At 45.1% G+C, this 12,687-nt stretch overlaps 1 protein-coding gene and 1 long non-coding RNA gene across 6 annotated transcripts in view; one reads left to right on the top strand and one right to left on the bottom strand.

The window, feature by feature from the left end:
* Positions 1-12,687, top strand: part of CEP72 (centrosomal protein 72) — a 49,952-nt gene that overhangs the window by 11,552 nt on the left and 25,713 nt on the right. For 4 of the 5 annotated variants that reach the window (XR_007408295.1, XM_025451523.3, XM_025451522.3 and 1 more), the window contains exons 5-7: positions 6,808-6,986; positions 8,257-8,439; positions 10,632-10,933. Coding sequence is in view for 4 of the 5 variants with exons in the window: in XM_025451523.3 (XP_025307308.1) it covers positions 6,808-6,986; positions 8,257-8,439; positions 10,632-10,933 (664 nt within the window). In the remaining variant the exon portion in view is untranslated. The remainder of the gene's footprint in view (positions 1-6,807; positions 6,987-8,256; positions 8,440-10,631; positions 10,934-12,687) is intronic. The other variant, XM_025451525.3, reaches the window with a different exon arrangement.
* Positions 8,439-11,994, bottom strand: LOC118353266 (uncharacterized). Its single transcript, XR_004811939.2, has 3 exons — positions 11,624-11,994; positions 9,348-9,626; positions 8,439-9,270 (listed from the first exon to the last, which is right to left on the bottom strand). It is a non-coding gene; the product is annotated as an uncharacterized LOC118353266 (long non-coding RNA).

The raw sequence follows: 12,687 nt of genomic DNA, 5'->3' as shown, positions 1-12,687 counted from the left end.
CCTGTTCCTCAGATCCCCTTTAGCCCCCACTCTCCTTATGTCCCCATTCCAAACTAGGTTAATTACTGTGTAGACAGCTATTCCTGTTACCCTGTGTGATGGTCTGGATGTTCGTGGCCCCTTAAATTCATATATTGAAATTCTAACCCTCCTAGGTGATGGTGTTAGGAGGTGGGCGTCTGGGAGGTGATTAAGTCATAAAGGTGGAGCCTCATGAATGGGCTTGGTGGCTCCTAGAGAGACAAACCCTACAAAGTTTCCTAGCCTCTTTGATTATGAGTCAGGTAGTATCAGACCTCTGACTGTTGTTCAGTATTTTGGTGGCTGTTCTGAGTCTTTTGCCTCCCTATATAAATTATCAGTTTGTCAATATCCATGAAATAACCTTGCTGGGATTTTGACAGGGATTGCAATAATTCTTACGGATCAAGTTGGGAAGAACTGACACCTTGACAATATTGAGTCTTCGTCTCTGTGAGCATAGAATATCTGTCCGTTTATTTATTTCTTCTTTGATTCATGTGTCAGAGGTTTGTAGTTCTCAAACAGATCTTGTACGTGTTTTGTTAAATGATACATAAGCTGTTATTTTTTGGGTGCTAATGTAAATAATAACTACCCTATTTCATTTGAAATGCCATTTGTTCATTACTGGTATGTTGGAAGAGGTTGACTTCTGCATATTAACCCTGTGTATTAGTTTTCCTATTGATGTGACAAAGTTCCACAGACTGGGTGACTTAAAGTAACAGAAATTTGCTGTCTCACAGTTGTTAAGGGTAGAAGTCTGAAATCCGGGTGTTGGAGGAATTGATTCTGTGTGAGAGAATCTACTTCATGACTCTCCTGGTAGTCTGCTGGAAATCTTTGGTGTTCCTTGGCTTGCAGATACATCTCTCCAGTCCTCTGTTTTCACATGGCTGTCTTTTTTCTCCTCCTGTCTTTTCACAGAATCTCTCCTTTTGCATGTTTGCTTCTGTATCCCAGTTTCCCCAAAAGATACCAGTCAGGTTGGGTTAGGGGCCCAGCCTAACCTCCTATTAACTTGATTACCTCTGTAAAGACCCCATTTCCAAATAAGGTCACATTCTGAGGTACAGGGTTTTGAGACTTCATATCTTGGTTGTGGAGGACACAATGCGACTCATAACTCTTTGTATTTGATAGCCTTGCTATCATTGCTTATTAGTTCCAGGAGATTTTTTTTTCCTTGTTTTTGGTTGATTCTTGGGGGTTTTCTACATAGGCAATCATGTATCTGTGACAAAGTCAGTTTTATTTCTTCCTTCCCAATCTGTATACCTTTTATTTCCTTTTCTTGTCTTACTGCATTAGCTGGGACTTCTGGTATGATGTTTAAAAGAAGGAATGAGAGGGGCCACCCTTCACCTGGGTGGCTCAGATGGTTAAGTGTCTGCCTTTGGCTCAGGTCATGATCTCTGGGTCCTGGGATCGAGCCCCGTGTTGGGCTCCCTGCTCAGCACAGAGCCTGCTTCTCCCTCTGCCTGACTGTCTGCCTGCTTGTGCTCTCACTCTCTTGTTCTCTGTCAAATAAATAAAATCTTTTTAAAAAGGGGGGGAGGCCATCCTTGCCTTGTCCTGGTCTTAGCAAGGAAGCAGCTAGTTTCTCACCACTGAGTGTCATGTCATGTTAGCTGCAGGTTTTCTTAGATGTTCTTTATCCAGTTGAGGAGTTCCCCTCTATTCCTAGTTTGCTGATCACTGTTATCATGAATGGATGTTGGATTTTGTTAAATGTTTTTTCTGTATCCGTTGATATGAGCATATGAGTTTTCTTCTTTATAATCCGTTGATGTGATGATTACATTGATTTCAAAATGTTGAACCAGGGAAGCTTCAGTGGCCCAGCAGTTTAGTGCCACCTTCAGCCTGGGGTAGTGATCCTGGAGACCCGGGATCGAGTCCCTGCATGGAGTCTGCTTCTCCCTCTGCCTGTGTCTCTGCCTCTCTCTCTGTGTGTCTGTCATGAGTCTTAAAAAAAAAAAAAAAAAAAAAAAAGTTGAACCAGCCTTACATTCCTTGAATAAATACCACTTGGTTGTGGCATATAATTCTTTTGTACATGGTTGGTTACAATATACTAATACTTTGTTGAGGATTTTTGCATCTGTATTCATGAAAGCTATTGGCCTGTAGTTTTCTACATGTTAAAATAAGGATGGCCAAGTTGAAGGACTTAGGAAGTATTCTCTCTGTTTCTATCTTCTGGAGAGGTTATAGAGAATTCATTTAATTTAATTTTTTTAATTTTTTTCTTTCAGGGACGCCTGGGTGGCTCAGTGGTTGAGCGTCTGCCTTGGCTCAGGACATGATCCTAGTTTGGGGGCGTCTGCCTTTGGCTCAGGACATGATCCTAGTTTGGGGATCAAGTCCCACATCAGGCTCCCTGTGGAGCCTGCTTCTCCACTGCCTGTGTCTCTGCCTCTCTCTTTCTCCGTGTCTCTCATGAATAAATAAAGTCTTAAAAAAAAAAAAAGAACTTTTAAAAGACTAAGTTTAAAAAAAAAATTTTTTTTTTCTTTCAGTGTTTGTTGGAATTTACCGATGAACCCATCTAGACCTTGTGTTTTAAAGGGTTATTAATTATTGATTCAATGTCTTTGATATATACACATCTATTCAGATTATCCATTTCTCCTTTTGTGAATTTTGATAGAATGTGTGTTTCCAGAAACTGGTCCGTTTCATTAGATTATCAGATTTGTAGGCATAGAGTTGTTCACGGTATTTCTTCATTATCCTTTTAATGTTCATGGTATCTGTCATCACAATCCCCCTTTCACTTCTGATATTAGTAATTTGTATCTTTTTTTTTTTTCTTATAACCTGGCATACAGATTTTTCAATTTTATTTGTAAAGAACGAGCTTCTGGTTTTGTTGATTTTTCTTTGTAGATTTCCTGTTTTCAATTTCATTGATTGCTGCTCTAATCTTTATTATTTCTTTTCTTCTGCTTACTTTGGATTTGATTTGCTCTGTTTTTCTAATTTCCTAAGGTGGAAGCTTGGATTATTGATTGTAGATTTTATTATTTTCCTTACATATGCATTCAGTGCTATGAATTATATTCCAAGTAGTGTTTTCACTGCATCCTACAAATCTTGATATATTTGTTTTAATTTAATTCAAGATATTTTTAAATTTCTCTAGAAATTTCTTGACTCATGCCATATGTTGTTATCTAGCCATTTGCTTTTTAATTTCCCAAATATATGGGATTTTCTAGTTCTTTTTCTGTTACTGATTACTAGTTTAATTCCATTGTGGTCTCAGAGCAGATATTCTATGAATTCTTCTAAGTTTGTCAAGATGTGTTTTATGGCTCCCAGTGTGACTTATCTAGCTGAATGTTCCATGTAAGCTTGAGAAAAATGTGTAGTCTATTGTTAGATGAAGTGGCCGGTGGATGTTGGTATGTCTAGTTGATTGGTGGTGCTCTTGAATTCAACTGTGTCCTTTACTGATTTTCTGCCGGCCAGGTCTGCCCATTTCTGGTATAGAGGTGCTGAAGTCTCCAGTCTCCAGTGGACTCGTCCGTTTCTCCTTGTAGTTCTGTTAGTTTTTGCCACGTATATTTTGGTGCTCTGTTGTTAGGTGCATACAGGTTAAGGATGTTAATGTCTTCTTGGAGAATTGATCTTCTCTTTTTGTAATGCCCCTCTTATTCCTGATAATTTTCCTTTCTTTGAAGTCTATTCCATTTGAAATTAATGTAGTTATTTTCTGCTTTCTTTTGAATACTGTCAGCATGATATACTTGTTTTTAACCATTTACTTTTTATCCGTATATGTCTTTATATTTGAAATGGGTTTCTTGGGCAGCCCGGGTGGCTCAGTGGTTTAGCGCCACCTTCAGCCTAGGGCTGGATCCTGGAGACCCGGAATTGAGTCCCACGTCGGGCTCCCTGAATGGAGCCTGCTTCTCCCTCTGCCTGTGTCTCTGCCTCTGTGTCTCTCATGAATATAATAAATAAAATCTTAAATAATAAATAAATAAATAAATAAATAAATAAATAAATAAATAAATAAATAAATAAATGGGTTTCTTGTAGGCAACGTGTAGTTGGTTCTTGAATCTCTTAATTGGAATGTTTAGACTATTGATGTTTAAAGTGGTATTGATAGAGTTGGATTTATATCTATCTACTATGTTCATTCTTGTTTTCTTTGTTCCTTTTCTTGTCTTCTCTGTTTCTTCCTTTTGTGGTTGTAAATGAGTGTATTATACCATTCCATTTTCTCTCCTTGGTTAGCACATCAGATATACTTACATTTTTACTTTTTTTAGTGGTTGCCCTAGAGTATGAAGGAGACCTTCACAACTACTACATGCCCACTTTCAAATACTATTGCAGTACTTCACAAGTAGTGGTAATACCTCCTACTAACAAAACGTTCCAAATTCTACTCTCTTGTCCCTTGTATTACAGATGCTGTCATTCGTTTCACGATGCATAAGCTATAATCATGCATCTAATATGTGGGCACCCATAATCAAATATATTGTTGTTGTTATCTGTTAGATCAATTAAGAATAAGATAAAATAAAAATTTTTATTTTATTCCGGCTCTAATGCTCTTCCTTTCCATATAGGTTTGAATTTCTGACCTGTATCATTCTTCCCTCTAAAGACTTAACATTTCTTTTTTTTTTTAAATTTTTATTTATTTATGATAGTCACAGAGAGAGAGGCAGAGACACAGGCAGAGGGAGAAGCAGGCTCCATGCACCTGGAGCCCGATGTGGGATTCGATCCTGGGTCTCCAGGATTGTGCCCTGGGCCAAAGGCAGGCGCCAAACCGCTGCGCCACCCAGGGATCCCAGACTTAACATTTCTTATAAGGCATGTCTGTTGGCAACATATTCCAATTTCTGTTATTCTGAGAAATCCTTTATTTCTCCTTTACTTTTAAAGGATAATCTTGCAGGATACCAAATTCTAGGGTGGTAGTTTTTTCTTTCAGTAATCTAAATACTTCACTCTTGTGTTGCTTACATGGTTTCTGAGGGGGAGTCAGATGTAATTCTTGTATTTATTCCTCTACACAGAAAATGTTTTTTTCCCTTTGGCTTATTTTAGCATTTTTTTTCTTTTCCTTTGATTTTCTACAGTTTGAAAATGATATTCCTTGATGTAAATTTTGGGTGTTTATTTTGCCAGTATTCTCTGAGCTTCCTGGATCTGTGGTTTGGTGTCAGACATTAATTTGAGGAAATTTTCAGACTTTAAATATTTTTTATGTTCCTTTTTCTCTTTTCTTTCTGATGTTCTTCTTAAGCATGTGTTACATCTTATGGTTGTCCCTCAATTCTTGGGTATTTTACTGTGGGGTTTTTCAGTCTTTTTCTTTCTTTGTTTTTCAGCTTTGGAGGATTGTATTGAGCTATCCTCAGGCTCAGAGATTGTGCCCTTGGCTGTGTCCAGGCTACTGATGAGCCCATCAGAGACTTTCTTCATTTCCCTTACAGTATTTGATCCCTAGCATTTCTTTTTGATTTTTTCTTAGAATTTCCAATTGTCTGCTTAAATTTCCCATGTGTTCTTGTATGTTGTCTGCTTTTTCTATTAGACCTCTTAGCATTATTACTTAGAGTTGTTTTAAATCCTAGTCTAATAATGCCAGCATTACTGCCATATCTGAGCTCTAATGCTTCCTCTTCTTTTTCAAGATTGTTTGGCCATTTGGAGTCCCTTGAGATTCCAGATGCATTTTAAGATGTGTTTTTCTGTCTCTGCAAAAGATGTCATTCAGATTTTAATAGGTATTGTACTGATTCTTGTAGGTTGCTTTGGGGCGTATTGACATTTTAACAATGTTAAGTCTTCCAGTCCATGAAGATGGGATGTGTTTCTATTTATTCATGTCTTCTTTAATTTCTTCCAACAATATTTTGTGGTTTACTTGTCCTTGACAATCTCAAGGCTGAACTATCACGGAGTTTAGAGCTCAGAGTGCCTAATAGATGACAGGGTGCAGCCTCATGATCTAGAGGTGACATGGAGACCCACAAGATAGAAATGTGTCATGTGTCAGGTTTCTGTGGGCAGACCTAGAAAGAGAACCCAAGTCCCTTCCCTCTGCAGTGGGCAAGAAAACTCTTAGGAGTAGAAAATAGTGTTGATTTCTGAAAGTATAATCAGATATCGTAAAACCAACATTCATAGTATATGATTGAATGTTATCTTGAAGAGATTTTGTAAGCTGCCTGTGTTGGAAGTGAACTCCCTTTGTGTGTGTTCGCATTCATTTGGAGGGTCACCATTGGTAGGGATGTTGTATTATAGAACACTTTATATTCAGTCAGTGTGGAGAGATTTCACTTAATATAAAGATAGAAATTTGGAACACCAAATTTAAAGGAACACCATAGCCTTTAAGTTTCTTGATCACGTGTGTCTTAAAGGAACACCATATCCTTTAAGTTTCTTGATCACATGTGTCAAGTTGCAGATATGCTAGGAAGAGAACACACTAGGGGATATCAGAATAGGAGCTTTCTGGAACTTTCATTCTTGAGCAGACCCTACTGGGGTTCCATACCATGTTCAGATGGCATGGCGACATTACAGGGCCTTCTTTTCATCAGTGCTTGTCCTGGGGAAGTCCTGCATTGACTTCTTTAGTAGAGGCACCCAGAGCTATTTTCTGCTGTGCACCAGCTCCTCCTCCCTGGAGACCTTGTGGCCGTGCTGGCAGGGCACTTGTCTTCCTTTACAGGGTCCATGTGCACTGGTGCGGGATGCAGGCTTGAGCGACAGCACTGAGTTTGCTTTTCCTTGCAGACTGTGTCACTCTAGGGCCATGTGTGCTGACCCCTCGGCCAAGAAATGCTTGGTCATGGATGCAGATGACGAGGCAGTCCTGAATCTCATCGCTGAGTGTGAGTGGGACTTGAGCAACCCTCCTGGGAGCACAGGTTCCAGCCTGAGGGAGCAAGAGACTGACCTCCATAGTTCCCAAGGTAGGCTTCTACTCCACCACAAGGGCCCAGGGGGCCCAGCTTGTGCTGGGGGGCTGGTGATCTCTGGCTCCCCAGCACAAAGCTGTGCTTCCAGAAAACTCACCTTTATGTACAGAATCCTTGTGAAGTCTCTGAACTTGTAACTACCGGTAGTTTGGATTAGAGAATTGTGATACCTGTCAGTATATTAAGTATATTGTTCTGCGTGGTTGTTCAAACTGTCCTTTCTCAGATTGACTACAGCTGTACTGACAGGGGGACCTAAAAGGGCAGAGTAGATGAGGACATAAAGTATCCTGTGGCTGGTAACACTAGTGTCCATCCCCTCCCCACCCACCCCCCCTGGGGTTATCCACTTAGCTTAGGAGACGCTGAACGCTCAACCTGCTGGGTTCAGAACTTTAGACTGGACGCAGATGTTACTGAGTGTTGGCAGCACGTGGCTTTCTTCATGGTATTTGCTCAGGGCCTCTTCCCCACCAGGACTTGTATATATGCTACTACTCCATTTCTTCTGTTTTGAGTTTCTAAGAAATTTTCCTGAAGACAGCCATAGGTTGAGGCACAAATTTGGGCTGAAATCCCAGGATTCAGTGGCTGGCATGAGGACCTCTGCACTCTGGGTGTCCCCGCCAGCTTGGTCTTGGTTCCCTCAGGTCTGGCTCCTCTGAGGGCATGGTTCCTCAAGGTTCTGACACACACTTCCCTGAAGACTGTGATGGGACACGGCTGTTTGGGTCTGTTCCCCTCCTGTTCCCCTCTCCTTGGTATTGGTCATAAGAGTGCCTGCTCTTTGGTTGTCTTCACATGAGCCCTTTCTCAGATGGAAGTGCTGCAGACGCTCCCAATCTGTGGCTTGCTTTGTTTGCCAACAGTGCTTCTCAGAGCAGAGGCTGTCGATGAAATCCAGGTGGTCAGTTCTGCTCTTCATATGGTTTGTGCTTTTGGGTGTCCTTTTGTCGACAAGAAATCTTTGTCTGCCTTGTGCTCATGAAGAGACTGTCTTCTCTTCCGGTGACTGGCATGTGTGTGAGTTCAGTTGCCTTGAGTCTCTCTCTCTATTCCGGGTGGTGTTTTTGTTTCTTGTTGTGTCTTGGTGCCAGCACCATGCTGCCCTTTTTCCTCAGCTGGGTGGTCCACCTATGAATCCACCTGCTCAGTCACCATTTTCTTATTTCATTGTGTCCTTGATAGCTGCCATACATGATCGGAAGGTTAAGAGGGAATTTCTGATGAAATAAAACTTGTAAAATGTTTTCTGATACGATAGACTCTGGACATCTGTTGAGTCCCCACTCAATGCAGCACCAGTGTGGGGACTCCATAAAGAAGGGCCACGAGAGGAAGAAAGGCAGCTCTCGAGGGTGTGGTCCAGAGAAGAGGCTCCAGCACCAGTACTGTGGGGAGCTCCCGCCACAGTGTGGGCCGCATGCACACTTTACCCCACACCCAGGTAAGCCGGCTCACGTGGCCTTGGCCAGTTCCCTGGCAGGTCGGTGTTGTCACTGTGCCTGCTGTCAGCCCCCTACACTGTCTTAGGAAGGAGTCTCCTACACTGAAATGTCTAGTAGATCCATATCGTAGAGTCCTCGTCTGTAAGTTCCGCGGTGCTTTTCTCTACACACACAGCTACATACAGGTTATGACAGTAACTACATTTTAAAATTTAATGACAAGAAGTAAATCTGTTAAATGGGAGTGTCATATGCGTGCCTCTGGCAAAAGTGTCAGAAAACCTCCCAGTGTGAATTCACCTGGCCTGTCCCTGAAGCAAGTTCAGGTGAGGTCACGGGGGCCTGGGGAAGTGGCCAGGTTGTGCTGGTGACCCCACTCAGGTTGCCTGTGGCCACTGCGGAGTGGGGTGGAGGGGACAGCTGTGACTGTCCCCGTATCCTGAGGCCCAGCAGTGGTGCCATGTCTGTGAGTGGCACAGGGTTCCTACTCATTCACAGAGCAACGAAGTTTCATATCTGCCTTATCCAGATGCCCCCAGAGTTGGCATTTACCGCATTTGCTCTGGTGTGCCCCTCCTCTCCCCACCATGTATGTGTGTGCATTTTTGTGTGGGCATACGCATGTATATGTATGTCTGCACGGGTGTGCGTTCATATGTATGCACATGTGTGCGCACATACTGTCATTGGTCTTTTCTGGAACTTTCAGGTCGTGGGGGAGGTCTGTCCCAGTGGGTACAGCAGACCCGTCCCTGGAAGAGGCAGTGGTCGGGTGGACTTGGAACAGGAGCAGGAGGTCCTGTCTCTTCTAAACATTTCAGCATAGTTTCCTGAAAGCAAGGACACTTTCTTGAATAAGGAGCATTTAACTCTCCAGAAAGGGACATGAACTTTGCCACAAACCTACCTGCCACTTAACCCACGGACCCTGTTCCTGTTTTGCCAGGCATTCCATTGACATTGTCCAGGAATTGATCCAGGTGCACGCAGCATATCTAATTGTTGCTTCTCCTCAGACACCTGTGACCCAGCACAGTTTTTCAGTCTATCTATCTTCTGCATCCAGAAGGGGGTGTTAAGGCTTTCAGACTTTACTTTTACCCTCACCGTGGCTTGCTGCTCTGCTTCATGGTGGCCAGACTCAGATGTGCATTTTGGGAGAGTGGGCTCAAGCAGTGGCCATGGGCTGGAGGGGGAGAAGGAAGAACACAGGTCACAGGGCGAGGTAAGGCAGCATGTGGGCAGTGTCTGTCCCTGGGGCAGGGCTGGGATGGCACGGAGTGACTGCTGTGTGTTTGCTTTTAGAGGACAGGTCGTGGGGGAGGTCTGTCCCAGTGGGTACAGCAGACCCGTCCCTGGAAGAGGCAGTGGTCGGGTGGACTTGGTGAAGTTCAGCAGTGAACATGGGGCTGGGGGAGCAAGGGACGTCCAGGTGACTTCTGACCCAGCAGGTGGAGGACTACAGTCTACTCAAGGCACGAGCGCTTGAGACACGGGTTTGCTGGGGGGGGAAGTCCTGGGTTTGGCTGCGGATGGCAGATCTGAGGAACTGTGGAGACATTGAAGCCATGCTGGGATGCAGCAGCAAGAGCCGGGAAGAGCGGCCTGGACTGGAGGGGTGGTCTGGCGAGGAGGGTGTGGACCTGGGGCCCAGGCAGAGCCCAGAGCTGTGCTGCCTCAAGACCACAGCAGGGAGGGATACAGTGCACAGGGGCCTGAGGTACGCAGGGGCAAATTGGTTAAAACCCTTTGTAATTTCCAAAATCTAGGTGTTTTTTTAAGATTCTTTTTTTTTTTTTTTAATTCATTCATGAGAGACACAGAGAGAGAGAGAGTCAGGCAGGGGGAGAAGCAAGCTCCATGTAGGGAGCCCCACGTGGGACTCGATCCGGGGACTCCAGGATCACACCCTGGGCTGAAGGCGGTGCTAAACTGCTGAGCCACCTGGGCTGCCCCCTAATTCTAGGTTTTTACTCCCTTCTCTTTGTTGTACGTGTCTTTGTCAAGAACACGGTAATTGGTTAATTGATTTTTTTAAAGCTCTTAGCTCAGTTTTATCACTTTTGGGTGGATTTTCTACATGTGTATGCACACGCACACACACAGGCATGCACACCTTTTTAAACTATTGTAGTGATGACTGTGCCAGGGAAGTTGGTCTGCTGAGGGCTGTATCCCACCCTCCTTACAGATTCCGCAGACATTGAGGACCCAGCCGTGTCTCAGAAGTCAAGTTTGTCCACACAAAAGGTGGTAAATCCATTGCCTGTTCCTGAAAAGTACAGGAAGCGAAGAATGCCTGGTGGGAGATTCCAGGCACCCGCTAACCAGGAGTTTCTGAGCCACCTGGAGAAGCCTGCCATGCCCTCGAGCCCTGAGGAGACTCTGAGCAGGCACAGTGCCTCCGAGGGCAGGAGTGAAAGGACCTTTTCTCACTCAGAGGTCTCAGAGCCAGAAGAGGAGAGGCCCCACAGCAGGAGTGGCAGCGGAGAGGTGAGCAGGACAGGATGGTGAGGCAGGGGGCTGCTGAGCCCTGCTGTGCCCTGCTCCCATGCTGTGCTCACCAGACTCCCTGGAGAAGCTTCCATACCTGCTTCTCCCCGGCATTTGCTATGTCTTGGTCTGTTGGAAGGGTATTACTGGGCTCCACACCACTTCACGCCACGCTCAATGCTTTGAAGGAGAGAGGGTAGACACAGGCCGGGGCAGTTGTGCTGTGCTTGTCTCAGCAGTGAGGTCCATCATCTTGACCAGAGAACCATGGCGGGGGGGGGGGGGGGTCCTACTGTGAGGGTGTCCTGGACAGGCATCCTGTGGTTTAACACAGGATTCATCCTGGGTAGGAACTGGGAGTCCTCCCACCCTCTGAGTGACCCAGAGCCACATATGGGTAATGACTCTGTTGCCTTTGTCACTGGCTTGGTTGGAGATGAAGGCACAGAGTTGTGGGAATTCGGGCTGACCTCAGGCAGGCATAGGCAGGGCACACTGTGGCAAGAAGTCTGCCCTATGGCTGGTTTGGCAGACACACCCAGTGCTGGCAGGGGAGTGGGAGAGGGGAGTGAGAGGAGCATGGGGGAGGGGGAATGAGGCCTGACCTCCCATGTGGTTGGTTAGTGGAGTGATTTGACTTCCTGTGGTCAGTCCTGAGTTGTAAACAGGGAGAAAAATTAGGGAACTTACCACTTAACTGGTCAAGTTCTGGCCTTTGGACCAATCATTACAGGGGTCATGGTTTGGCCTCCTGGCTGGTTGCTGTAGGTGATTGGCTGGCTTCCGGGCGTGGTTGCTGTAGGTTGTGCATCAGAGGGCTGCCCTTATAGAGGGTATGGTCATTGTATGGTTAGGCTCTCATGGTCTGGATTGAGGGAAGGAAGACGAATGAGGAATATGCTTGAGATAGGAACGTGCCCAGCCTTTCCCTGTGCCCTAGAGGCCTGGCTTCACTCACCAAAGATGGACCTCTCCAGGTGCAGAGCCTTGCCTGGAGAACTCCTACAGTCACTGTAGGGCTGTGACTACAGGAGGAGTTGCAGCCTTGGCTTGGGGCTGCAGCCTCATGGTGATCATCCTCTCGCAGAGGGCACTACCCTATGTTCCTCAGGTGGGAGACAGAAGGTTGAGTGAGCGCACTGAGGACCCTGGCTCTGTCATTTGTGCCTAAGGACAAATGTGCAGATACAGTTTCTGATGGAGGTGTTGGTGCCAGATGTTCACCTAGATGCTCTCAGCCTTAGCTTGTTAGAGCAAGCAGCCAGGCCTTAGTGTTTTCATGCCACCCTACCCCCAGTGTGACCTTGGGCAAAGCAGTGCTCACTTGCTGGGCTTGCTCCTGATAGGCAGTGGTGGCAGTGGTGGCAGGAGGTGAGGAGCTGTCCCCCCTGAAGTGGCTTTACCTGCCTCCCCTCATTTCAGAGTCTCTGGGTCTTCAGAAGTTCATTGTAGAAAAGCCTTCTGGATATTAGCTAACTGGAGAGCACTAGGCGGGGCTCTCTCTAGCCTTCTGCTTGGAGCTGCTGCCTGGGCACCTGGGACTAGCCTGTGTCCCAGGTCTGGTCATTGGCCTGGAGATGGATGTGAGCTTCTACTCCCCTCCACCCCCAAATTCCAGGATACTTGGAAAGTGGTCAGGAGAGCAGAGGCCATCCTCTCTTCCTTGATAATTTTTAAAGATTGGTAAAGTAATTTCTAAAAGCAGGGAGGAGAGAGACTTTGATGTACATGCTGATATAGCACTGTTGTGGCCA

This window comes from Canis lupus, chromosome 34 (assembly GCF_003254725.2).
Source record: "Canis lupus dingo isolate Sandy chromosome 34, ASM325472v2, whole genome shotgun sequence".
NCBI lineage: Eukaryota > Metazoa > Chordata > Mammalia > Carnivora > Canidae > Canis > Canis lupus.
Note: the sequence above shows the minus strand (reverse complement) of the source record. Positions and strands in the feature narration are given on the sequence as shown.